General features: G+C 42.7%; 2 protein-coding genes and 1 long non-coding RNA gene across 6 annotated transcripts in view; 1 reads left to right on the forward strand and 2 right to left on the reverse strand.

Moving 5' to 3' along the window:
- Positions 1-717: 717 nt before the first annotated feature.
- nradd (neurotrophin receptor associated death domain) lies at positions 718-10,222 on the reverse strand. Its single transcript, XM_058648456.1, has 6 exons — positions 9,745-10,222; positions 5,858-5,990; positions 5,350-5,703; positions 3,962-4,187; positions 3,696-3,838; positions 718-2,335 (listed from the first exon to the last, which is right to left on the reverse strand). The coding sequence occupies exons 1-6, from the start codon at positions 9,811-9,813 to the stop codon at positions 2,022-2,024; spliced, it is 1,239 nt and encodes a 412-aa protein (XP_058504439.1). The 5' UTR covers positions 9,814-10,222; the 3' UTR covers positions 718-2,021.
- Positions 10,223-14,845: 4,623 nt separating this feature from the next.
- Positions 14,846-26,536, reverse strand: part of nbeal2 (neurobeachin-like 2) — a 35,822-nt gene continuing 24,131 nt past the window's right edge. For all 4 annotated transcript variants that reach the window (XM_058647272.1, XM_058647270.1, XM_058647269.1 and 1 more), the window contains 26 exons: positions 26,183-26,326; positions 24,849-25,172; positions 23,822-23,971; positions 23,571-23,728; positions 23,310-23,434; positions 23,110-23,227; positions 22,817-22,974; positions 22,583-22,716; positions 22,361-22,468; positions 21,794-21,889; positions 21,541-21,665; positions 21,272-21,412; positions 21,055-21,185; positions 20,837-20,946; positions 20,622-20,739; positions 20,409-20,506; positions 20,197-20,310; positions 19,788-19,874; positions 19,587-19,696; positions 18,941-19,113; positions 18,757-18,851; positions 18,550-18,666; positions 16,687-16,848; positions 16,457-16,605; positions 16,231-16,366; positions 14,846-16,061 (listed from right to left, as the gene is read on the reverse strand). In XM_058647272.1, the coding sequence (XP_058503255.1) occupies positions 15,954-16,061; positions 16,231-16,366; positions 16,457-16,605; positions 16,687-16,848; positions 18,550-18,666; positions 18,757-18,851; positions 18,941-19,113; positions 19,587-19,696; positions 19,788-19,874; positions 20,197-20,310; positions 20,409-20,506; positions 20,622-20,739; positions 20,837-20,946; positions 21,055-21,185; positions 21,272-21,412; positions 21,541-21,665; positions 21,794-21,889; positions 22,361-22,468; positions 22,583-22,716; positions 22,817-22,974; positions 23,110-23,227; positions 23,310-23,434; positions 23,571-23,728; positions 23,822-23,971; positions 24,849-25,172; positions 26,183-26,326 (3,489 nt within the window). In that variant the 3' untranslated portion in view covers positions 14,846-15,953. The remainder of the gene's footprint in view (positions 16,062-16,230; positions 16,367-16,456; positions 16,606-16,686; positions 16,849-18,549; positions 18,667-18,756; positions 18,852-18,940; positions 19,114-19,586; positions 19,697-19,787; positions 19,875-20,196; positions 20,311-20,408; positions 20,507-20,621; positions 20,740-20,836; positions 20,947-21,054; positions 21,186-21,271; positions 21,413-21,540; positions 21,666-21,793; positions 21,890-22,360; positions 22,469-22,582; positions 22,717-22,816; positions 22,975-23,109; positions 23,228-23,309; positions 23,435-23,570; positions 23,729-23,821; positions 23,972-24,848; positions 25,173-26,182; positions 26,327-26,536) is intronic.
- LOC131471041 (uncharacterized) lies at positions 16,261-18,542 on the forward strand. The gene is made up of 4 exons (XR_009241968.1): positions 16,261-16,346; positions 16,465-16,581; positions 16,700-16,871; positions 18,215-18,542. It is a non-coding gene; the product is annotated as an uncharacterized LOC131471041 (long non-coding RNA).

Below are 26,536 nucleotides of genomic sequence, written 5' to 3' on the forward strand. Positions count from 1 at the left end.
GTGTAATTTCCACATTGTGTTGTCCATTAAGGGAGTTTAACACTTAAGTGTTAGTGACAGACGTGCCAATAGCACTGCACATGCAAATGTTTTCATATTTCATATTATTTTCATCGTGATAAAAAACGTGACTTGCTATTTGATGAAAACAATATACCAGGAGTGATGGAACAACTGTATTTTATAACATGAAAACAAGACTTTAAGCAAAGCTGGTAACTGTTTTATGTGCTAACTACATTTCATTATACTGCATTTATTTCATCCATTTATCCATCAGTGTTGCTTTTACTTTTCAATGCACCCCTTACATTTAAGTTCATTTCAGCATTTGCAACCATGTTGCCATTACTCTGTTTTAATTTGAGGTTTCTTTGAGCTAATTGGCAGTTTATTGGTTATTTTCGCTTGTTCACCATCCATTATGATTTTAATTTATTATGAATTACTTTTAGCTATCTAATAGCATTTATCAAGAACCTAGATCAGCTATTTAACTGTATCTTGTCTGTTATTTTTAGGTCTTAGGTTTTGTGAGCATTAACCCAGTTGTTTCAATGTCTTCATTTGCTCTCTAGGTCGTTTTCCTTCACTCTTTTCATGTGTTCATCACTGCTGTGATTCTGTGTTTGTAATTCACTGAGCTACTCCACAACCACATCCTGCCATGATGCACATACGGCGCATATTTAAAGGCCCCGTTGGAACAAAAATGCATTGGCTTATCAAAGTTATTTATTAAATGAATAAAACTCTTACAAAAACACAGAGACATACCGATAGAAAACTTATACACAAAACCATCCAAAAATGGCATAATGGAAAAAATCAAGCAACCACATTGCAGATGTCCATAGTTTGTCTGAGATTTAATTTAAATTCAGACTCGAAATAATGATGAAATAAATACAGAAGCGTTATATGGACACAAGGAGCGATGGTAACAGTGTCTTTGGATTTTTGTTTAAAGCGATTGTCTGCGTAGGGATTAATTGTCATTCTTCTGTTCATGAATAGTCTCACAACACTAATCAACGATTTAAGACATTTACAGACACACAACCTATGTGTTTTTATACTTTTTTTTTTCTTGAAAAATCACTGGTGCATGAATATATCCTCAGCGTAAATCCTTACCAAGGCTGCAGCAGAAACAGAGAAATAAACACCAGCGAACGGGACAGATTATTTAAGCACCAAAAGTGAGACGTTCCTATCTACACATTCGTTTAAGTGTTCTTATAAAGAAAATAACTGCAAGTGTCGTCAAGGTGGTTAGGAAGATTTAACCTTCAATTTCCCCTCGAGAGATCAAATCACTTAACCATGTAAACTTTTTTTAAAGGTTTTCATGTGAACGAAAATGAGCCCAAATGGTGAAAGTCTCGTCACATTGGAAAAAGACAATTGTGTTGCTGTAATGTTTTTTTTGGCTGAAGTTGTGATTCATAAAACAGGGTGGGAAACAGCATGATCTAAGCCGTGCATTTTTGCTTATAATGACACATGAATGGAACATTTCTTGAGACGGAGCCGAGTACTAATCTAATTTCTACTCAAATAATCAGGAAACAGTGGTTTTAGGAAAACAAAACACTCATGTAAGTATTATTCTGTTTGAATTATGGTGGTGTACGTGGAGTTCACTGTTGGTCTGAGCAGGATTCCACAAAGGAAGCCTCTTGTGCTGACAGTGCAGTCAACACTTCTGGTGTTGAGAGCTTGTACATTAACTGCATCTATTATTCCTCAGTAACAGTGGTCTCTGTGGTTAAAGGATACAGCTACATCCATGGGGAAACACATGGTGAAAGAAAGTGGGATTGAAAAGTCTGGATTAATTTGGTTCTCAGTAAAAAAAAAAAAACCAAAACAGAATAAGTAAGTGTCCATGAAAGCAATAAGAACCGTCAGTGAACGTCTCCAACAGTAGCAGGTGTTGGTATCAAGAGTGCCTCCCTTGTCATTTCAATCAAAGTTCTTCACTTGAGTCTGTGACTGTCACACACACACAAACGTGGTCAGACCACAGAGACGCCCTGCGTGGGGCAGGTAAGAGCGGTCACCACATCAGGCCTCTCGATGCGAGCCAGTGCAGAGCACAGCAGTCCCAGACTGGAGCCTTCTTTCTGGGCCCAGTTGGAGAGGAGTGTGTGAGTGGGGGCTTCCCCACGTCCAAACAGGTCTAGCTGTTCCGGTTCATAGCCCAGTGCCGCTCCCAGCTGCCTCCATCCTCGGCCCGTTCCCTCCTGTAGAAGGCGCTCCACCTCTTCCTGTCTGTGCGGAGGTAAGTTGATGTAGAGACGATTGTCCTGCTTGCTGTCACGCTTGGTACCTGAGGGAGCACAAACACAGGCCGATTTCAGACATGAGCTCCGGAGTTTGGCGTGTGACGAAGCAAGAATGAGATTATCTGGGTGAGACACATTCAGATTTCCAGAAGATCCAGGCATGGGGATATTGTCTGACTTTCTCCTGCTGCGTTCTAACATGAGCTCACTCTGACAATAAGGGGAGATTATACTAGAGAGCTGGTAAAGGAATCTCTGGAGCTTGTCTCAAAGCGGCTTAAATTAGCTGTTGTGTGTAACATGGAGGAGGGTTTATTGGCAGAAATCGATTACACGACCCGTGTGTGTGTGTTTGTATCGGGGTGTAATTGCTTTAAAATAAAGAACATCTGGTTTGTGTAGCTTTACAATACACCTACGTGTGCGGTAGGCAAGGGCCTGGCTTTACAGAGAGCACCATTTTCAACCGCCATGTGTTTCTTAGGAATGTTACAATCTGCAGTCTCACCATTAAAATGTCACTAATTCTTACACACTTGACCTTTACCAAACCAAGACTAGCTGGTTGGGAGCTTAACAATAACAATAACCAACTACATTAACAATAGTAATTGTTATTTTATTAATAACTGCACAGGTTTAACATCTTACGGAAAAACTAGAAATCCTCCATGAGGGAAACACTGGAAACAAAGATTACTAACTCCAACTGTGTCTCTCCTGAAGGCCTAACAAACACATTGAATGCCTTTACTCAATCATAAAAAAAACATTGAAGCCAACCTTTTAAACATAGTGAAACCTGCATTGTTTACATTTGCGTTTGCTAGAGGTAGAAGTTCTTTGGTGCATTAGTGCACGTTTGCACGACATTCCACTAAAAACACTTTTCGGCACGAATCCTAAAAAACTTGTGCTTTAATACGTCTGAGAGACAGAAAATACAGACGCGTTCAATTTCTTTTTTCCTGATACACTCCAGTATTTGCAAATAGAATAGTACCATAAAGGACTTAAACATTCCACATTAGCATGAGTTAAGATTGGGTTAAGATCTTTTTTATACAGCCTATATTAGTGTTTCCCAAAATGTTTATATGGAGACCTACTTTTAAAGATGACACATTTGCAAACCAAGAGCAAATATGTGCATAATGTAACATATCTGTTGCCACAATATTATTTTTGAAATAATACAGATATAATACAGATAGATTTGTATTTAAATCATGTTATTCTAAACAAAACTGAAAAGAATTGCCGCTCCTCCTGACCAAGTCTCTGAGAACGACTGGTCTTAACAGCCCGTGAATTGTTCTGGAGCTGGAGGTTTCAGTAACCTCGTTAAAATGCCTTCTGAAATCTTAATTCAATTGAAATTCAAAGAGCCTTTGTCTCACTCACCTTTGCTGGGCTGGTTGTCCTGCAGACTGTGGGAGTCCAGGAAAACCCCACTGTCACTTTGAAGCTTCTCTCCCTCTGGAGATGTTCCCAACTCGGCCGCGCGGGCCTTAGACAGAGCCGCCTTCTGTTTACACGATCGCCAGCTGAAGTGACCACAGGAAAACAATGTCAGTTAAGTTGCACACAGTGAGCTATTTGTCAATCCCGAGCCGATCCTGCAGTCATTATTACATCCATTTAAGGAGCCAGTCCTCGTGGGGACTCACCATTTATAAGCCACATAAATAAGCAGACCCAGCACCACAGCAGCCAGAACGGACATGTAAGCCAGAATGTTGCTGCTGCCCCCCTCGTCCTGTGGGGTAAACTTGGGTGTTCCAGGGGAAGGACTGCTCTCCTCTTCCTCTATCACGTCGTCTACTCCTGGGAAGCGAGTCGCCTCCCGGGATCCATCAGCCTCAGCCGGTCGAGACAAAATGTGCAGCTTCTTATCTAATAAGGTTGCGAGAGACAGAGAGAGACAGAGAGAGACGTGTCAGATACGGGGACTTTATAAGTCCACATCCGAAACACATTTGTGCTGCATAAAGGAGAACCAGAAATAATTTGATGGAAGCCTGTTCGCCTGCTGTAATGAAAGCCTCCGTCGTCACCATGCTCCCATGGGGTTTTGGAACCTTTCATTGCCCTGGCTGTTTCCAGCCTCATCTTCCCTCCTGCGGTCTGACTATTTAGGGATCAAACACCACAAGGTACAGTTTTGCTCCCTCTGGGTTCAAAGGGTCATGACATATGTACCCAGACTGTGTAAAGATCTAACCTAACTCCTGCTGAGTGAATGTAGCCTTTTGGAGGCAAGGGGAGTAGTGGTGAGGGTCAGCAGCAGCCTCCCTCGGCTCTCAGGTCCTTGGGGTCAGTAAATCTAAAGACCCTTCTGCCTCATACCAATTGGACTGCAAGCGTTTAAGTGAGTACTTTAATTTAGGACTCATGTTTCCAGGCTCAGAGCGTTACAGAGTGTTCAGATGAGGTGTGGATGCAGGTGTTGACCACATGTCCTTGTCGGCTCACTCCCACTTCCCTTCCCGGCCCCTCCCTTCTCCTTGAACTCATTCTTTTATCTTTTTATCTTTCACTTTTTACTGCCTTGCCCTGTGTTAGATCTTTACAGACTGGTGCTATGCCATTTCTTTCTTGTTGTTGTTGTTGTTGTTGTTGTTGTCGTTTTCAGCAAATCCCATTAAGACATCAAGATCACTATCAATACTTTTGAAACCGATTCAAGTACCCAATTTGTAGCCCTCAAGCCTAAATCATTAAACACATGCCACAGATTATGCCTTCATTGTTAATTTCCCCTAAACTGCTTATTTTTTTAGTTAAATAGCATATTAGTTAGTGACTATTGTCAGCTTAATGTTTACAGGAACTGGATAGCGGATGTTTTTGTGTTTGTGGAGCCCAGATGCATCACAATGAAGGATAATGTGACCCAGAGCAACTACATGGCTGGATGTCTGGCACAGACACAAACTGTTCCACGTTTTGGCTACACAGTGAGTACTGAAGTTTAAGAAGAACTGTGTACAAGTGCAGAAGAAGTCATTCTTCATCAATAAATTAACAATATCACCAAGTCTTCCTCACAACTCACCCATGCAGAGTGTGTCAGAGTTGGGAATACAGGATCGGATCTCCACCTCAATGTCCGAGCACAGAGTGCAGGTCAGGCAGGGTTTGGTGACGATTCGCTCCTCGGAAAACGTCCCCGGGCCACAAACCTGGCAGTCGGTGTCTCCCAGAAGGCCACACTCTCGGACGACACCCTGACCGCGGCTGCATTTGGAGCAAGGTGCACACAGGCCATGGCTTCTCAGAAAGAAGAAGCCATTGTCACATTCACACAGTGTGTCTTGTTCAGCAGAGCAAGAGGCAGCCGTGGGGACACTCGGAGGGCACTTTGCACATGGAAGGCACGGGCCGAGACCCTCAGATGAAGAAAAAGTTCCTGGGAAACAGATTTAAAATCGCTGTTAAATAAATCTTTATCAGTATCCGTGGCGATGGGGAGACACAGTGTCTTTTCACTTCTTTTAGATAATGACACGGCAGGTGAAACACATTATTCATTGGCGCAGTAACATTAGATTATAATTGCTCACCTGCTGGGCATGGCTCACACTTGGTATCCTCTTTCCCACATTGTGTCTTTACCCCAAAGCCAGAAGGACACAGACTGCAGCACTGCCCTGATTCAGTGAACTTGTTACTGGCACAGGCATCGCCGAGAGAAACCTGCAAGTAAAACAGTTACAGCATAGTAAGACAAATGTATTCCACTACTATGTTTTTTTTGTTTATTTTAAAATTAAAAAAAGAAAGAAAGGAAATAGCATCTTTTTTTGAAGTTACATGATTGATTGAACTTTTCAGGCCAGAGCGACCAACAAACACAATGAGAGTTTTTTCTTTGTCTCAAGAGTTTTCTGCCTTACATCATAAGTGGTAAGGAAATCGCTCACATCCCACTCCTGTGCAATTAAAAAAAAAACAGAGAACAGGGCGAACTGAAAATGGCCCTTTTTTAATCTTTGTATCTGCCTCAGTTTTCACCCCTAAAGTGCTTCAAGTCCTTATCTGCAAGTGGGTAATGGAGAGCCCAGCTTGAGTTGTGACATGAGGGATAGATCAGACATTCCTAACGGCTTGTGCAGCAGAGTCGGTGCCTGACAGGAGTGGCTGGCTTTAATCATTTCGCTTCAGACCAGTGGAAAGACAAAGACAAAATGGGGTGAAGGAAAACACTGAGAAAAGGAGGAAGGAAGAAGTAAAAATAGCTTCCGCCCTCCAACTCATTCCAAATCAGTGTGAACGACAATGTGTGTGTGTGTGTGTGAATACAGTATGCGTGTTTATTTCTTGACAGAAGGGGGTTGTTATTTAAAGGAGACAGTTCCAGCCCCAGGCTAGGGTGTCAATTAACCAAGGCTGCCCAGCATGTGAGTGTCTGTTTGGGTGAGAGGGGGGCCCTTTGATGTCTTCAAGCCCTGCAGGTGTGTCTATGAAGGTCAGAATTTCACTGACTCCCCCCCCCCCCCCCCCTTCTGCCGGCTCTAAACAGGGGGCATCTTGAACATGTACCCTTTTTAAGGAGATTGGCCTTTTCTGCCTGCAGGCTGACAAGAGCAAACAGATGTCTGAACAACTAACCTCCTGCAAAGTGGAAAAGTAACAATTAAGCAACCTACTGATGTCTGCAGTCTGCCAAGACGCATGGGCAACATGCATGAACCTGCAGAGCCTTCGAAGGAAAGTCCCCCAGAAACACACACACACAAAGTGCCATGGCCCCAGTCGAGAAAGTTCCATGCTAAAACTACAGGAGAAATGGCTTTGAAACCGGGTTTGTCTCCTTCCAAAAACAACACGCACAGTTTTACTGTGACGGCTACAGTGGAGCCTGATGATATCTGAACACCAGCCACAGAACCCAGATCAGTGGTATTAGTGTGTCAGGGCAGTGGGATCCAGCAGGCAGGAAGCAGCAGGATGTCTGGAGTTGGCAGACTGTGATCAGGAGACTGGACCATAAGAAGTGAGTCTGGTAACTGTGATTAGTCCTCTCTGTGTGGCAGAGGGAGCCCCTCTGCTAACACTAGCCTACTCTCTAGCCCCTCAATCAAAATGATAAATATTTGGTTTCAGTGGCTCTGCTTTATTTTCACCTCCTGCTTGAGTTTCTGTCATTTACGCTGCCTGGTCTGAGCCTGAGCTGGCGGAGCTGGTGTAGCTCTGCCTGGAGGCCCAGCTCAGCTCAGCTCAGCTCAGGAACTATGAACAGGAACTGCCATAGGTTTGGCACTTTACCCACTGACCAGTGCACAGAGAAATATTTAGTCCATGCTCCAATGGAAATGAGAGGGAACAGTGATCTACTCTGTGGAGGAATGAACAAGTCATTATCTAGTGTGTGCACTATGTATGACTGCGGCTTAATGTTTATTGGTGCAAATAATGCTGTTAATTAAAATATAGTATAACTGCACGAGCACAAGACGTAAAAATGAAAGTGCTGACATTGTTTTTTTTTCAGATTTTGAGTGTTGGCGCTGGCAGTAAATGGATTTTTTAAGTATCTTTAGTTCGGCGTGTTAAAGTTTAGGCTAATACAAATTTGCTTTTCGTACTTAAAATAGCATCCAGTTGTTAGGTGTCACCTTGGAGGCATAAAATCTGAACGGCAGGGGGCTGCAGTTGCTTTTTCCATTTAGGTAAGAAGCAGCAATCTGAGGAGATTCCCCAGTGAGAACAGACAGACCACCGAGGAGCGCTGCTTTCAATGGGGCTCTCAACTCCACGGCTGCCAGAGTCAGTCAGTCAACACAGATCACACACACACACACACACACACGCACACACTCAAATTCTGCCTTCTCTGTGCCTGAAACATTTCTTGTCCTCCTCTGAAGTGAGACCACATTTGAAGCGCCTAAGATGGAGTTTCCACGGTTTATCAAATCTGTGTGAAAATAAAGGCACAAAAGGAAGCTCTCTCTCTCTCTCTCTCTCTCTCTCTTTCTCTCTCTCAGACATTCAGCAAAACCAGAAAGCTGCCCTAATTTCCGACCCCATTTGCCCCGATCACTCATTAATAAACGGGGACAAATGTAAAGACCTCTTTGTCCTGTTTTAGTAAAAACTTGAGCAACGCTGTCATTGGAAATCATCGCCAAGTGACTTTCATTAACTAACTATTCCCAGTGATTTTCAACTTGAGTGGAGAGCTGGTTTCACATTTCAGAATGACCCTAAAATCTGCCCCTTAAAGAAAACTGCTTAACTGCTCTATGGAAATTAAAATGACTGTGGTAACATGCTAAACCACCCCCTCACCCCTACCTCACACACACTCACACACACATGTACGCCACAAACTGGGAGAAAATGATGATAATTGCTTTGCTCCGGAAATTCAGACCTCAGCAACACTGCAAGTAAGGCCACTTTTTCACCGGGAACTACACAGACAAAAACCATGTGGAATGGGCCTTTTTCTTGAGCCTGTGTGATCCGCTCTGCCGCTGCATTAAACAATCCCGGGAGTAATGAGAGAAACTATATCTGACGGCACAAATGATAGGTTTCAACGGGGCTAAAGAAACACTTCCGTGACCTCTGCTTGCAAGTCAAGAAGAAAAGACCCCAGAGGTCTCCCAAAGAAAATGTTAGTGATATACAGAAAAGAGATATGTATCATGCTTTCAGAGCTGAGGCCTTATCTAAACAGACTTCTTTCATCTAACAAAAGTGCTCTGACTGTGATGAACGAGTCCAGACAGGACTACGAGCCCAATGGGATTTTTGAGGTAGATGAGTGGCAAATTATCTGCAACTGTGAAAAGCGGGTGGGTGGTTGGTGTGTGTGTGTGTGTGTGTGTGTGTTGGAACTTCATTTCTTCTGATCCTGACTTCATAATAAACCATAAAATGACCAGCGATGTATCATTTGTACATAAAATGCAGCAATTATATCCCCGAGTTGGTAAACTGTGTGTCTCCCATGTTTCCTTTAATCTGATGTTCTGAGTTGTTTGGATGATTCTGGCTGCGGCGGCTGCTGCTGCTGCTGCTGCAGATGGTGAAGGAATGAAAATAAGTCATGTGAGTGGAAAAATGAACAGAGCTGTGTGCACAAAACAACACAATGTCCTCTCACTTACAGGACGTTTTAATGAAGATTGACAACAACAACAACCTGAATGGACGTCCAGTAGATTAGGACTCAATCCATAATACTGTGTCATGGGAAAAAAACACTATTAGACCGTCAGAGATTATACATGAGATTAGGATCCTCACTCTTGACCCTGTTTTTTTTATTCATTTATTGATTGTTTGCTTTTGAACCTGCACATTCACCAAAAAACAGATGAATGATAAGAAGCTGTGTGATGTTAAAAATACTTTCATGTCAATTGAGCTGAAGTTGACTGCGGCTGGGATTTAATGGCGTGGCATTAAGTGAAGCAGTAATTAGCTTGTTACTTACTTGGAGCAGCAGCAGAAGCAGCGGCAGCAGCAGCAGCAGCGGCGGCGCGCAGACAGCGAACACTCTCATGTCTCCACACTCCGGGAATCCTCCGTGACTTTGAGTGGACAGATCTGTCTCTGTCTGGCCGGTCTCTCAGTCTGCACTCCTCAAAAACAAAAGTTGAGCCCAAAGTGTCATCCAAATAGTTCAACGAGTCGACCGCAGCGCAGGAAACTCTCTGACGACGCACTCGCTGCGCGCACAGGCGAGTTGCTTAATTTTACGCACGGGAAGTTTTACGCAGATTTAAAACGCACGCTGTGTAATCCGTGGATTCCTCAAATGCATTTGCCTCTTTCGCCGTATTCCCCGCTGATACCACGAAGGTTAGTACAAGGTTTCTTGTGTTTTTTAGCTCGCGGGATGCACGGGCTGCCCGCCTGCCTCCTCTCTCCTGCAGCAGCTTCGCCACGGATGAGACCGGAAAAACTTCAACAGCCTCTCCTGGACTTTTTTTTCTCTCTCCTCCTCCTCCCCCTCCTCCCAGCTTCTCAGTTTTCAAAGGAGCCTCGTGATTGGCTGCATCCATTCGACGTAGAGTCGGAAACAACAATGTAACGGGAGACAGATTCAAACTGTAATCAAGTCTGACACAGTCAGCGAAGCCTGTGTGTGTGTGTGTGTGTGTGTGTGTGTGGTTTGCAGTCGGTTGAGTGATAAATGTGCACATGTGTGATGGAAACTAATGTACTGCATACATGAAACATGCGCAGGAGACTCAACATCAGCAAAAAAATTAAATAAAAATGAGATTATACAATCCTTCAGTGTAGAATCTGTACCTGCTTGAAACTGAGATAAGATATAATGTAAAGCTGCTGAAGGCTACAAGTTAATATATATATAAGTATAATGACAAAGTGGTTAAATCCAATTATGGAAATATCCAAATTAAAATGTTTGCATATTCCTTGAACATTTAAAATGATAAAATACATCAAAATTGATGGAATAATCAGAATCAGAGCAGACTTTTCAATACCTCTTGATGGGAATAATGGATATTATATATAATAAATAAGGCAAAAAACATAATTAGAAAAACGGAATACACCACCAACAACAATACAAACAATATAGTTTAGTATAGTTTTTTTTGCTGTGTTTCAATTTATAAATACCATGTATGCCGCAGCAAATACAGCAATAACATAAATATTGAATAGTAACATAATCCATACATTACATCATGGTTTCTGACAGTAATGTAGAATACTTGCCTCTATTTTAGAAGCAAATACATGATAGATTATGCAGATTAAACCGCACAGCAGTGTACAAGAAATGTATAATTAGCCTCAGCTTTTACCCACATTGCAAACAGTCAAGACAAAAGCACCAACAAAGGTGTGTGGTTTATTCTAAAACAAGCTTTTCTTTATAATGAACACTTCCATTAAAGTGGTGCCAATACAACAACAATAATGACAATGTTGATATACTGTGGTATTGCTTCATTCTTTCCTGTCACTTAATCCTACAAGTTTCTACAGGAAATGATATATTTCCAACAAGCATTTTTGTCTAATTCTCTTCACTAATACAGTTTTCTTCACATTCAGGGTCTCGTTGCTGTTTCCCCAAAAGCATTTGTCGCAATTTGTTGAAATGAATGAAGAAAAGAAAAACAAGCAGACTGGGATTGAACCTCATTAAATGGAGCTCTGTAACATGACACCATTTTATGACCCTAATCCATAGAGCTGTGATCAGTTGTTATCAGAGACAAAAGAGAGCATGTGATTCAAACGAGATCCACTTCAGAAGAAACATGTTTGATCTCAGCAACTCAAAAGATTAGAAAACCAACGCAGGCTAAATGACACACCTTGTAAATTCTAGTGAATGCGTCGCAGGGGGGTCTGCAGACTTCAGAGGAAAACAAATGGAAAGATCTTTCAGACACAATGAAACTTTACACTTCAAAGAGCGCCGAGGAGCGAGAGGAGGCTGAAACTTATATTCCTGCTCTGATAAAATTTCATGGTATATTTTATGCACACAGACACACACACACACACAGTTTCCATTTTAATTACATCTCAGCAACATTCATTCACTGTCCACTAATGTATCCTCCATGTGAGGGTCACCGGATCTCAACAACATAATAAAAGTCATTAATTGTTGTTTAATTATTGAGTCACTTAAAACATTTAGATGTGTGGTGGTTGTTTTTTTTAATCTTTAATCATTTCTTAAATATTTGTACTGCACTACACTGCAAAATCACATTTTACAATGACTTTTGGTTGAATCTTCTTAGACACAAGACAAACCTTTGTTTGTATGTAAATTTGTCTTATTTTGATACAACACAATTCTTAAAGAGAGCTGTTTGCAATGACTGTAAAATACTTTTCCTTTTAAGCAAAACGTTTTTTAGAATTCTGGAACAGACTCTTTATTGATTTATTGTTTTACTTACAGTTAACATGTTTTGGCTGTGTGGTATTTTTTCAAATCTGATGTAGTGTACTATATATTTATAGATCTCTATATATATTTTTAATTAATAGCATCAGTGCACTGCAAAATCAAATTGTACCTTTTTGACATGACACACACACACAGGCACCAAATAAATACAAGCTTACTAAGCTTAGGTTAAAGACCAATTAACATTTCCAATAAAAAAGGTCTTTACTTTTACATGTTTTCTACATCATGTTGCTTATTGAGTTTGATGTTTATATATATACCTATATATATATATGTATATATATATGTTGTATGTCGTCTATTTTATATATTATTTTAATTTTTCCATCAGAACACTGTAAACTTTAAATTATTGTTTTAAAACATCATTGTGATAAAAGAGGTTTTTTTTTCATCCCAGTGTTTAAATTTGTCTTTGATATTCACACAATTCTTAAAGAAAATTGTTGTTTTTTTAATTATTGAATGCTGGTTGTAACACTAAAAAACAACAATAAGCGTATCAGATTTAAGGCCAGATTTCTTTTTTTCTCCTTCACTTGTCCACATCATGTTGCTGATTTAGTAATTAGAATCATGTATTTATGATTCTTTTAAATGTTTGCATCGCTACACTGCAAAATCTCACTTTATCTTTATCTTCTTGTTTTTGCTGGATCTTAAAAAACACAAAACTTCAACTTCTTTAGGGTCAAGAGGTCCTTTTTCCCCCTAATTTTAAAATTTGTTCTGTTCTGATATTCACGCTCTACGTTATGTTATGTTGTTGCAGGAGTCTCTCTGTGGTCAAACATGGGAGTGATAAAGTAGTTAGTTAGTTAGAAGAGGAAATCTTGTTGCCCAGAGGCTGAGGAGAAACGGTGTAGAGGAGGAGGAGAGGAGGGAGAGGAGGGAGAGAAGGACACGGTGGTGGGGTTGAGGTTGTTGACTGAGGCTTGTTTGAGGGTCGTCGCCGCTCTGGGCAGGAACGACTTCAACAACACTAAACATTTGCAGCCTTTCACGACATCCATCCCCTCAGCCTGCCCTCGGGTCTGGAGAGGTCAGGGAGAGATCCTGCCAATAACCAAGAGTGAGGTGTCAAACCCTCCCACCATTGTCAGCGGGGCCACATCAGAGCGACTGCATCCCTCCTCACCCTCCTACTCCACTTCCCTTATTCACTCTTCTGTTGGTTTCTATTTGACTGGGGGTCTACAGGTCGGTTTTATCACCCGCTTCCCCCCCTCCCCACCCCTCTGAATTGTCCCCCTGGAGGTGTTTATGGGCAGGCTGACAGGATGTTCGGCCCACCAGGAGATCAAAGTCTCTTCAAGTAAATGTGCCATTGCTCGCTGTGACCTTTTCAACTGTAATACAGCTAACATCACAGGCACATGCAAGGCTGGGATTACAGTCGAGGAGCTGGATGATCTTCGTCGCGGCAGCGGATTGGTTTCCTTCCTGCTGTAGTTCACACACAAGATTTAACGCTCATTTTTTCAGTAAGAGGGGATCATCTCATCATCCTCGAAGGACGTGAGCAGAAAAGTGAATTAATGTGCGCTGTGCCCTCCCTCTAAAGAAGGCATTATTATTTGTACATGAAACCACACGGTGAGGAATTATTACAGGATTTTAAAACCTAGTTGTGTGCATGCTTTTTCCTGATTTCCTGTTTGCTTGTTTGTCTACATGTGGAATCTTGAGTTACAAGAAGCATTATGTTTATTTAGCTCGAGAGTAATCGAGCTTGTCTGTTTCTGTTTTAGTCGGCAAATGTATGTTATATTTTTGGTTTTAATTAGTAGTTACATTTGTGGGACAATTCTTATAAAATAACAGCATATACAAATAGGCAGTCAGACAGTCACAACTCCAAATTAAGACAAGGCTAATTGGGTGTTTTGTTTTTTTTAAATGGAAGGTGTATTTTCCAATCATTTCAAGAACAACACAACGGTAAATAATAGTGGTTAAAGAGAAAATCCAGGGCAGCTCTGACCTTCTCTTCAGGCTTTCCACGGGATCACACTTGAACACTGAGTAATAACAAAATACCTGATCATAAAGGCATCATAAGAAGACTGTGACTGTAAATCACCAAAAATTAAATAAAAGACACATGTGAGTTACTGCATAGTTAAGGCAAACATTACATTCATAACATTTAAAGCAGAATAGAGTGCAGTGTTATATAATTATTATCAGTATACACAATACAAAAATGGATTACATTAAATGTGTAATTGAACAGCCATATATGCAAACCCTTTGACCATCGCACTCTGATTAAACTATGATATTGAACAAACTGGTCGTTCTGTGAAGACAGCATTTGATTTATAGGTAAACAACATTTCAAATATAGTTTCCTTGATTACACACACGGATATTCTTGAGGATCACAAAGAAAAAGAGACTTATTTGCGTGTGTGCACCACGTTATGGTATCGTGTTCTCTCAGATAGTTTCCTCTGTCTCGCTCCTGTCATGACACTGCATAACAACTACTCTGCTCCGACCGCAGTAAAAGAAGCAGGCAGGAAGTGAATTCCTCTGAAGCTCCCTCACAGTCTCTCACGTGTTGTGCAGTCATCGTGTCTTCAGACGTTTTCGGGGCCTCCTCCCCCCCCCCCCCCCCCCCCGACACGGAGAACTCGCAGGACAAACAAGCATGTGTGTCCAACCCGCACTTTTCCAAGTTCATTAACATCTCATCCACGCCTGGGTCACAGTAGAGCACTCCGGTGTGTTTAAATCACAGATAAAAAAAAAAATAAAAATAAATCTTGACATATAGCGATCTATATGAAAAAGATTGTTGGAGATCAGTGTTTGCACATAGTTCATGTCACGAGCTTAAAAAAAAAAAAGGCACTTTCAGACCAAACAGAAAGAACAGGAGAATAAAACTAGTACAAGACCTTCACGCTGCCCGTGTGAGAGGCAACAGTACACTTCTCATTGCTTTCAAGCACCACAACTCTTATGAAAGAAACATATTTCACATACTTCGACGATTAAAGCACTCGTTGCTTTAATTGTAACAGTTGGCCATTGCTTAGAGCCAGCGGAATGCAGAATTACAGAATTCTGTGGTGCACTTGGGGTGTCAAGGCTTTTCGTCAACCACCGACTATGTCAACACAGGATCGGTTCACCAGTGATCAGTGTGTCAGTGTGTCTTCCTCCACACAGGAAAAACCCTCTCGTGCTGCGTTATATGTGGAACATGCAGTAGACTCTTCACGTTTGGAGTTTAAGAAGGTGCTCTTGCCAAACAATGGGTTTGGGACATTCAGCAGCACAGAGGTCACAGCTGTTTCTCTGACAGTAAACGAGCTAAGAACATGGCGCCCGAGGAGTTCACAGCATTGCTTTCCTGACGCTGAATGTGGATCAGAGTGAGTCATCCGCGTGACTCAGTGTATATTGTCTGACAACTGTTCACAACCGCGGACGCCGTGCTGTGTGCTTTCCATAAAACAAGGCCTCTATTTGGAATGATGCTGATTAAAAACAGTAAGACTGTAAAAGAAAAGAAAAAAAAAAATGCAATAAAATACCAAATCCTTTAGGACTATATAAAAATAAAAGTGCTCAGTGTATAGTCGCTCTCTCAGAGAGATCAGTGGCTGAGTTTCTCAACTTGTAAAGGAAGCAAGTGCCTCGTTGAGTTAGGCGAGCGTCTCAGCTGCGTCGGCATCAGCAGCCTCCACATCCGTCAGAGTTCCTCCGCCGACTCATTTCCCAGAATTGTCAGTGGGAATGTACTCGGTTTCACCTGACGACACCTGAGAGATGCGGCGAGTGGAGCCCCACAGGCGACGGGAGAATTGTCCTGAGCGAACCTGAGACGAGCGGGGAGGAGGCATGTTAATCTTCACTTCAGGGCCAAAAACAGAGACGTTACACCAAAGACGCTCGATTATCATCTGAAAAAGAGGCTGCTTTTCAACTCGTGCTTAGCATATGATTAGCTCCCCCGCTCACACACACACAAAGTCCCGGTTTTCTCACCTCCTCTGGCTTCCCTGCCCCCACCACAATCAGCTTCCCATCCTCTAGACCCACGAGGATGTGGCTGTACTCTTTGGTCACAGACACACTCCGCACAGGAATCTTCAGTGCCAGAGGTGAGACTGGAGCATTGAGACTGTCAAACAAAGCACAGGAAGAGTTCAACTTTTTTTTTTTACACAAATGCTGCAGCTTGTCGTCACTGAAACGTCCTCCGTTTCTTCACCTGTATAGATCCAGTATGTGGAGGCTGCCCTGCATGGTGCCCAGGATGACGTATTCATTGACCAGGTGGAGCGCAGTCACCTGCTCCTCTGTGGTGAAGGACGACAGAAGACATCCATTCACAGTGTAAACATGAACGGAGTACTGGCCCTGTAGGAATGAGGAGAATTAAGATTACACGCTTGTGCAGGCGGAGCACGCGTGTCTGCGTGTACAGTCGTTTTCATGTACCTTTCTGTTACAGCGTTCCTCCAGCGAGGTCTGAACCACAATGTGACCTTCCATGCCGACCTGGAGCGCAGAGATTTCAGCAGGGACACAGCTATTACCGGGAGGTCGCAGCGTTCGCAGGAACTGACCTTGTCTGACTGAGTGCACGATCACGGTCCCGTCCTGACGCACAGGGAACAGAGAGTGTGAGTCAGTTTCGATCCAAGACAAGACAAGTTTTTGTTGGTTTTTTTTTTTTTGCTTTCCACTTAAATCAAAGCCACATGAAAGCTCCTATAACAACAGCTCAAAGCGACAGATTGTATGTTATCTGGATCTTCCATCTGAGAGTCAACCAGAACTGTGGTTTTACCCTTTGCATCATGCTTTCCAGGTACAAACAACTGCAGCAGAGGGCAAAGGTTTAGTCTCGGCAAAGGCAGATTATATTTATATCTCTCCTATTTTTTTTCTTTTGAGCCAACAGAGTAAACCAGATTTAAATTGAAATTACAGCTGTGCCTCTTTCCAATACACAATGACAGTGTGGTTATCATGGATCTGTGCTGTGTATGTGTATTATGTACCGTACTGTATATTGCACTGTTAGACTACAGTCTGAAAAACTCATTTTAAAAGTTTCTACTCTCTTCAGAGTTTGTTTTCAGTAGCTTAAACGGAATATACGGAAAATATGTACAGCAGTGACCTTTGACATTTAAAATGGCTACTGCAGTTCAGGTAGAAAACATCGTAGAGCGTCGTTGCCAACACGGAAACATGGAGCGTCACTTGTGCCTGACATTACCCCGTGTGCCTCCCCATATATAACGGTCCTATTTTTACAAATACTGGACATATTTTATACATTTTTCATGAGTCAGAAACAGGCAGAGATTGAAAGTGTGAGAAATATCACAACAATACTATATACAATATTAACTACATATACATTAGTTCCCCTAACAAACTGTAAAGGGAGAGAAGGAGCGACCCTTGATTCAAGCACTTCCTTTTTGCTTTTACCCGTCTAAGAAGAGGGTGTTTACAGCGGAGAAAGCTACGTTAAAAGATGCTCCATCCACGTTCAATACATACCCTTTATGCACTTTGTTCTTGATGTTGTGAATAAACAGAACAAAAATCCTGCACTTTTAACTTTTCACAGACGTTTTGTTTTCTTCACTTAGACAGATATCGCGCCGCATCGCTATAGGATTGTCGTGCAATATATTGATTGTCACAGAATCGGTGTATCGTGATATTATCATGGACCATGTATCGTTTATCGTATCGTATCGTGAGGTACCCTGTGATTCCCACTGCTGCTGCACAAACATACAGAGATAGAGCACAGTGACCACATCACCCCCATCCTCAAAAAACTCCACTGGCTCCCTGTTCCCTACCGCATACAATACAAGGTTCTTCTCATCACTTACAAATCCCTCCATAACCTGGCTCCCTCATATCTCACTGACCTCCTCCACCTACACTGTCCCACCCGCCGCCTCAGATCCGCTGACTCCAACCTCCTCACTCCCCTCAGGACAAAGCGCCGAACCCTGGTGGACCGAGCCTTTGCTGCAGCCGCCCCCACTCTCTGGAACTCACTCCCACAACTCATCAGGAACTCAGACTCACTACAGACATTCAAATCATTACTCAAAACTCACCTGTTCAAAACTGCATACACTTAACTGTCTATTTCCCAATGTTTTATCCCAGTCCTGTCCTTTGTTTTTGTTTTTGTTTTGTCGTTTTGTGTTTGTACAGCGTCTTTGAGTGTTAAGAAAAGCGCTATAAAAATACGATGTATTATTATTATTATAGAGCAGAATTCACTCCAGAGATAAAAAAAAAAAGAAAAAAAAAGAGACTGACCTTTGACCCTGAGACAGCCATGTCTAGTTCAGTGCTAATGGCGACACAGGTGACCTCCTGGTCATGTCCACAGAGAACCTGCACCGGCCGAGGAGACAGGCCACTGGAGAAGCCACCCTGCAGGACGAGAGAGGGGAAGCCACCGACTTTATTATCAGGCACATGCGTACAAGCGAGTGAGCAACAGGTAAACATGAGGACGTTCACCTGCTGTAGGACCTGCCACACGATACAGGATGTGTCTCTCGAGCCAGAGATGAGGTAGATGCCGCAGAGATCCAGAGCCAAGCAAGTGATAATGTCTTTGCGGAACACACCAAAAATACAAATGAATCAATTAAATGTAAAACTTGAATGTGTACGAGTCGATCTTATGAAAACGAGCGCTAACCAATGTGCCGGCAAATCCTGCCCACCAGCTTGCCCTTGGCCAGTTGGGTGACGCGGAGACTGCTGTCCCAGTGTCCTCCACTAAACAGCAGACGTCCATCATTAGACACCACCAGCACCTGAGCGCTGATCTCCACCCCAGAAGAGAAAGGTCCGGTCAAGAAGCGTTGCGTTCTGCACCACAAAGGAGGGTTGGAAACGATTAAAAGCAAAGTTAGAGGTGACACTGTGCCGTGGTCTAAATGTGGAGATTTATAATCAAGACATTAAACTGTCATGAGGTCTAGAAAAATGAAAACTTTCCCAAAAACCCCAGTGTTCACATGCTTCGTACCCTGGTTTTATTATGTGTTTATGTGACTCAGTGTAACATAAGAGCCATTAAGGCAGATTTCAATTAGTGACACCGGCTTTGAAGCTTCAGAGACGAAGAGAGGATGGTCACACAGATGTTATGCTTCAAACCAACTGTCAGGGAAATTTTATGCATGCTTTGAAAATGCTGAAAACCATAATGGGAGGATTTTTCAAATTGCATAAAATCAACAGGAATAAATCCTGTGCCAGACAATCAGGATTTGTCTAACTCATGACATCTACTATGAGATATTTTATTGCTAAATAACAGATTCTCCGAGGACACTGACTTGGGATTCGTCATCGTGGGATCCTTAGTGAAGGTGAAATAGTTGGCGATGTTCTTGTCATACGGCAACCAGCTGTGTGTTCCTATCAACCCGTTTGAACTCACAGTCACCTGGAGAGAAATAAGGACACAATATGGAAATGAAAACGGAATAATATCTGTGTTTACTTTTTAAATTTGCCCCATCTGAAAGTGTTCATACCAGTATGTCTGAGCCCTGGATGATGAAGGAGCGATTCTGGCTCTTTGGCACCACCGCCTGCACCAGGGGAAGCCCGTCGCTAACCACCTGAGGCGCACACAAACACGCGTTAAACAACACGACATACGGTATCCATTTAGAAAAACAACAAGATACAAGAGGCTTATTGTCTTATGTACAGCAGATAAACGCCGCCGTTTAGACCACGCAATGGAACGATCGCTTTGCCAGTCTACACAGACAAAAAACACACAAAATAAATACTACAATTTAGATTTAGAAATTAAACTCAGAGTTTGAAAAGAGGAAACACGGAGTTTAAAAACCTGTGAAAAGTGAATCAAGTTGTGTCAGTCTAAAACCGATTTGGTTACATTACGACAAGAATGAAAAGAATGTTTGGCTTTACCTCCACAAATGGCCGGAGTTTTTGGATCTCCTCGAAGATGTTTTGGGGCACGGTGTCCAGGCGGACCTGCCGCCTGGCTGCGTTCTCCGCTGACATGCGAGGAGGATGAGGCTCCTGGGCAGAGAAAGGAACATCGTATATCAACATCATCAACTGCTGCACCGTAACATTTTATTGAATTCTGAAAAGTAGCAGGAGAGATTGCTACGTACCTTAAGAAGCTGACACGGAGTCTGTCCAAAGTTGCTGATGATGCCTTCCAGGGCCTTGCGCTCATTCTCATTGGCGATTGCATCCAGATCTACTGCACCTGCATCAGCGACAACAAACAAGTAAGAATGAGTGTCTGTGGGACACAGACAGTGATAAAGGAAAGACTGAATAGATGTCTTTTTTTGCTTTACTTATAACGGAAAGGTATTCACCTTCGTAAGTGCAGTAGTAGAAGACATTGAGTGCGTTCACTGCCTCTTCGCCTCTCTGCTTGTAACCAAAGATCAGGTCAATCCACTCATGGAGGTGATTGGACACATAGTCGCTTTCCTAGGGTCAAACATACAGGATGCCGTCATCGTAAAAGTGCTGCAGGACAGTCAATCGGTGTTAGGTTTTCAGGCTGTGGCTGTTTGTGCTGACTCACCAGCGCTTTTCTGTGTTTCCTGATGAAATCCTCTCTTGACGACGCCCAGCGAGGCAGCAGAACGTCCGCCACGGCGTCCTGCGATATCTGCAAATGTCCCAGGTCGAACCCTACGGCGAGCATGACGCAACAACGCATGAGGCTCCTTAGGTCGCACACAACAAGCGGCTATGCATTCAAAGCGTGGACAAATCAACAAACAGGGGCTAGGTTCTCACCATTCATGTTCTGCAGGAATTCCGGGAAATAGAAGAACTCCGGGATGAGCTCTTTGACGTCAGCAGGACTCTCCATGCGAGCTTGCCAAGCGGCTGCCACCGAGTGAAACTGCCTGTCTGCGCAGTCAAACCTGTACAACGACAAGATAAACCAGTCTGAGACAAGATAAGAGCAGGAAATGATATGAAGCACTCGCATAATACTCCAACTACCCACTTTCCACTCTGCAACTGGATATGCAGGGTGGTGAACGGCTCCATGCGGATCATGTAGTGCATGACTCCTGCCGCATTTGAGTAGTGTGTGCCATAGTGGAATTTATCAATAGTGCCTGTTGGGTCCTCAAAGCTCTCATACCTGGTGAAACACAAAGAAACCTTCTGATGTGGTCCAGAATAGACATAGATATATAATAAAAGTTGCTGCTTTGCAAACTAGTCAGATAAGAATACACATATACATAGTATGTTATAAAACGGCCTTACTTTTCCCTGACATTCTGTGCGTGCCGCGAGTTGACCACACCGATGGGTTTAGACAAGTCTCTGAAAACAGACGGGTCCTCCAGGTCCAGAATAGGAGACGTGTAGTCGCACAGAATCCAGGGGAACTGGAAAAAAACCCAACAAAACCACAAGTGAGACGTGAGGCCTCCTTACGCTCACAGTGAACAGTGCACCACCTTTTGCAATGAAGGGATTACAAAATATGAAAAGTAAACTGAGGGTGAGCGTTTACCACAGGATACTGTGACAGGTCGTTGTAGGTGCGTCCAGCGATGGTGTTCAACTGCATCAGATACTCAAAATTGGAGATTTCTCTGCACACCCATTTCTGTTCAACACAACAATATCTGGTTGATTAAACACAGTCTGCAGACAGAATATCACGTTATTATTATTATTTTTATTTTTTAATATTATCTTTATAGTGATGAAATGTAACAATCACAATTATTAAGTCGTACTCTGTGTTTATGTATGTACTTTTTAAAATCATTTTTATTTATGATTCCCCAAAATGTATTGTCCATTATTTAACTGGACAGTCTTGTGGAACTTTTGTGTCAGTTGTTTGTTTCCCCTTTGTCCATTTTTGTGGATGCCCCCAGTCTACAGGTGTTTCCCTTTCTGCTGGGATGAGACAGGGACGAGGCACAGGAGGACTTTTCCATCCCGTAGTTTTCATAAAGTAGTGTTCTTATTTATAAATCTTAATTACTTTATATGTTTAGAGGCTACGTGTTGTTCCGACTGTATATACAATACAAGAGTGTGTGACATCACTGGTTACATAAACACACACCTGTGTAAGCCCAGATGCCTTCAGTAGCTCTTGAGGGGAGCGGGAGCCAAAGTAAAACAAGTTGGGGGGCCGCAGCCCCAGGATCCGTGAGTATACTTTGTTTCGTACCTGAAAGGACAAACATGAAGTTGTTCTTTTAATCGTCACACTATCACATAACTGTCAGCTTTTATTTTACGGCAATTAAAATGCAAAAACCATTCCATTTGGACTGAGTGCCACCTTCTTTTTGAAGTTGATAAAGTAGTGAGCCTGATCTATGAAGAACAGCTCCAGTGCAGAGCGCCGCAGGTTGTAGCGCCTCAGGTGGACTTCTCTGAGCTGAGACAGAGGCCTCTTGAAATCAAACCCAATTCCTGAAAGCAGAGATATTATTCATTTTTATTGAAGCCTTTGAAGGTGAACGGTAAAAAAAAAGAAAAAAAAAGGCCGGCACACTAATCCTTAACAGCTTACCCTCCTCTGTCTCTTCTTTCTCGCTGTTGCCGTCGTAGAAGTAAAGATGGTGTGTGGTAACCTCCAGACGACCAGGAACAACCGCCACGATGGTGATGAGTTCACAGTCTTCAGACAGAACCAGTTTTTCTTTCTGGCTCTCGTCTTCTCCCTCCCCCCTGAAGGCACAAGATAAGGTAAACCATTACATTCTCGGCTCAGGATCCTCACATATCTTAAGGCCTGGTCTATGTTGAGTTTTTATTTGTGTTGATGCTTCCTGGCACACATGCTGGGGGCGATTGAAGACTTACTTATGATCCAAAAAGACCAGGTCCTCTTCTCCCAACTGATCATCCTCCATGTCACTCACTTTCGCCTCCTTTGCAACAGCCAGTGGGAGAGGTTCGGAGCTACGAGGACTATCAGCTCCTGAAAAGTCCCAAATGAACACAACTTATGATCCGAGCATTCATGCTCGCATGACAACAACCAGAAGAGAAGTGTCCCGTACCCATGTTGTCTCTCAGAGCACTGGCCTCACAGTGAGGATCGTGGTTGTAGTTGGGCACAAGTTTCAGACGCATTTTTGAATACGTCTCTGCGTTGGACAGTTTCCATTTCACCTCTGGTTGAACTCTGGGAAGGAAGTGACAGTGAAAGAGCAGCGTGGATAAACGTTTTTTATTACGTCTCTTTGGTAGAACTTAAAGTTAAAAAAACTAAATATATGGCAGAAAACAATCATCACATTGTGAATTAGATGTGATAATACCTGTGGGCCCACGCTCCTCTCTCACTGGTCAGAAGTCTGCGGAGAGATCTCCAGTGCTGCCACACCACCCCCTGCTGGTTAGAGTTCTGCTTCTGACAACTGAGGTACCTGTTGTTCTCACTCCTGACTCGCTTTAGGTAGGGGTCTACGATCACTTCCTGGTTTAAAATGGTTAAATAAATTCAAAGATCAACAATCATATGATCCAAACTTCATGTTTGCATGCACGAAACCTTGAAAAGTCTGGTGACCTGAAACTTCGATTTGCTGTCAGATCTGTCTTTGTCCCGTTTAAAGGCCGTGCTCATCAGGTCATCGAAGGTGGAGTTCCAGAAATTGGACATGATGTCATGGCTCCTCCCAAAAGTGTCCAGCTTGTACTGCTCCATGGTCGGTAGAACCTAGAGTAAGATTATCAACGTGAGAGGACGTTCAGTGATATACAGGAAACATGCGAGACACGTTTGTCATCACTGTGTCAAACGATCAAGTAAACGAAAGACAGCAAAGCTCACAAATTATAATAAATAAAAGCTTATACCTAACAGCTGATATGTGTCAATGTGTACCCCACCATCACAACCCCTCGAACACTTTCTTTGTTTATTCTAACAGAATAGATTTTCTTGACTGCACTGTTGTTTGTTTTCTTTGCGCTCACGCTCTCACTTTGCTGAAAACAGGGAGCTGTAGAAATACAAAAACACTACCCAACACCCACATGTAAGTAAATACAGAAGATAAATAGCTAGAGTGCAGATATATATATATATACATACTTCTACACACATGTGAAAAATCAGCCTGGCCCTCTGTTTAACACCAGCCAAAGTTCTGCCACACTAACTCACAGATAGCGAGATCCGTGTACAAACGTAATCTAAACAAAGCAGATTTATGCACATGCACGTGTCACACAGAGCAACAGATAAATCTGTGCTCCGCCAGCGGTGAGTATGTCTGTTTGGCATCAGTGCATAAAATATCTCAGCTTCTATTTTGAGCATAAACTGATCTCTGTTCAACTTAAACAGTGTTTTCTTCCTTTCTAAACTTGTGATAGCATTTTTTTTTTTTCATAAACTTAGCTTTAGATCAATCAGACACCCACTGGAATGTAAGTAGTAGGAAAGTGCAGAGCCAACATTATCTGAGAGTGGGATGGTTGTTTACATCTATTTAGTCTTAACAAAAAAAACGGGCTCTTTAAACTCTCCCCCATAAAAGATAAATGAAAAAAAAAGCTTTAAATGCATAACGGTTGGCAGCATAACTGACCTCCTGCTGATAAAACTCCTGCCACTCCAGTGTCAGACTATAAACCTTCAAGTCCTGGGCAAAGGTGGGGCTGCCATTGGTGATGGGGAGGTTTGGCAGCAGACGCTGGAGGATGATGGGGTCGGCGTGCTGATCGAGCAGAGTTCGTACAATGGGCACCAGCTGGGAAAAAATCTCTGGTTGTCCACAGATGGTGTTGTCTATTATGCCTCCTGGCCACAGGGGGGCGCCCAGCTGCCCCAGAAGAAAGCACACCTCCTCCCAACTCAGACACAGCACAGTCTGGAGGAGGCTGTGGAGCTTCACATAGGCCATCACACACACCTGTAGAGGAACAACAAATGAGTCATATACTGAAAGTTCCATTTCATTCAAATTGCACATTAAACAAAAACACTTCCTGTTAAATGATGTGTAAAACAGTGGTGTGCACCTTTTAAATATAAGCACACTTAGAAAAAGAAAACTTTTTAAGAATGAAAAAGAAAAAGTTCATGCTTCTGTGTGGCTAAGGCCTCAGTCAGGTCTGATAGTTTTGTCTGTTCTCAGAGTCAGGATTAAGGATGCAGCTTACAAAAAGTAACAAAAATCACCAAACGTTACGCACTGCAGCTTTAAATTAAAGTACCTATATATGCGCAACCATAAGTACTTTCAGTATCAGGAGTGAAAGTACTCCCTGTGAAAAGAATTGGACACAATGTTTAATTCTGATAAATGGTGAGATAAATGTAGCAAAGTATAGGAATTTAGTACAAAAAACTAAACAGAAGTGCAGTGTTGGGAGGAAAAAGTAGGTATTTATTTCTTCCACTACAGCTAAAGTAGTATTTCTTTCATTTCCATCTCAGTGTGTTTTGTATATTCACTGAACTGAAGTGGTTCCAGGCTTGTTTAATTTCCAAGACTCAGCTAAGATGTTGGCATTCAGTCAAGTTCATTTATTTCAGACCTGACATTTGGAAAAAAACAGATGGCTTCAGGCAGAGCTGTACCACTTTGGAGAGGAACCCACTCACAAGCAGCAGCCTGGAGTTAGTGGCTGCTGCAGCAGCAGCAGCAGCGGTAGCACTCATAAGTCTGAGAGGAGCTGCCCTTTCATACAGAACACTCCCCAAGAGGAATGACTGCAATGTCTTTGAAAAGAAACCCATAGAAGGCTTGGTATTTCTTGCTATGGCTTTATCTGAGTGGACTTATCAAGTACTTGTAAGTTGAATGAATTATGCAACCTAAGTTCATTTTGGGTCGTAAAAGCGGTGAACTGTGAGATATGTATAGCTTTACGGTTGGTTGACTGGTTCTGCACAGAACAAGGTGAAGGTGCAACTGACCTGCGAGTTCTGCTGTTGGATATACGCGGTGATGATTCTCAGGCCGATTTGGGCCATTTCCTTCAGCTCGGTGTTGCCGGGGCTGCCCGGGGTGCTGTGCCAGGCCTGTAACCTGTCCAGCAGGTTCACTACCCCCTCAAATATCTACAATACAACAACAGCTGTCATCAAAGGAATCAACAAAAAGGCAAGACCTGTTCCCCACACCTTGGAGCATCTACAACGACCCAAAGACAGTTAGTACATTAAAGTCAGTCGAGCTTAACCTGTGTTTAAACGGTGATTCAGATGTTACCTACACCCAAACGTGACTCTCCGCCCAGCCTGAACTCAGGAGAACAAAACTAAAGTTAA

Source organism: Solea solea, chromosome 13, assembly GCF_958295425.1.
Source record: "Solea solea chromosome 13, fSolSol10.1, whole genome shotgun sequence".
Classification (NCBI taxonomy): Eukaryota; Metazoa; Chordata; class Actinopteri; order Pleuronectiformes; family Soleidae; genus Solea; species Solea solea.

Bases quoted from the DNA above. Each gene is read 5' to 3' on its own strand.
- nradd (XM_058648456.1), bottom strand. From the start codon at position 9,813: ATGAGAGTGTTCGCTGTCTGCGCGCCGCCGCTGCTGCTGCTGCTGCCG. The intron at 5,704-5,857 runs GTGAGCAATTAT...TCTGTTTCCCAG, and splicing joins GTGTGAGCCATGCCCAGCAG to GAACTTTTTCTTCATCTGAG. The intron at 2,336-3,695 runs GTGAGTGAGACA...GTGCTCCCTCAG, and splicing joins GGACAACCAGCCCAGCAAAG to GTACCAAGCGTGACAGCAAG.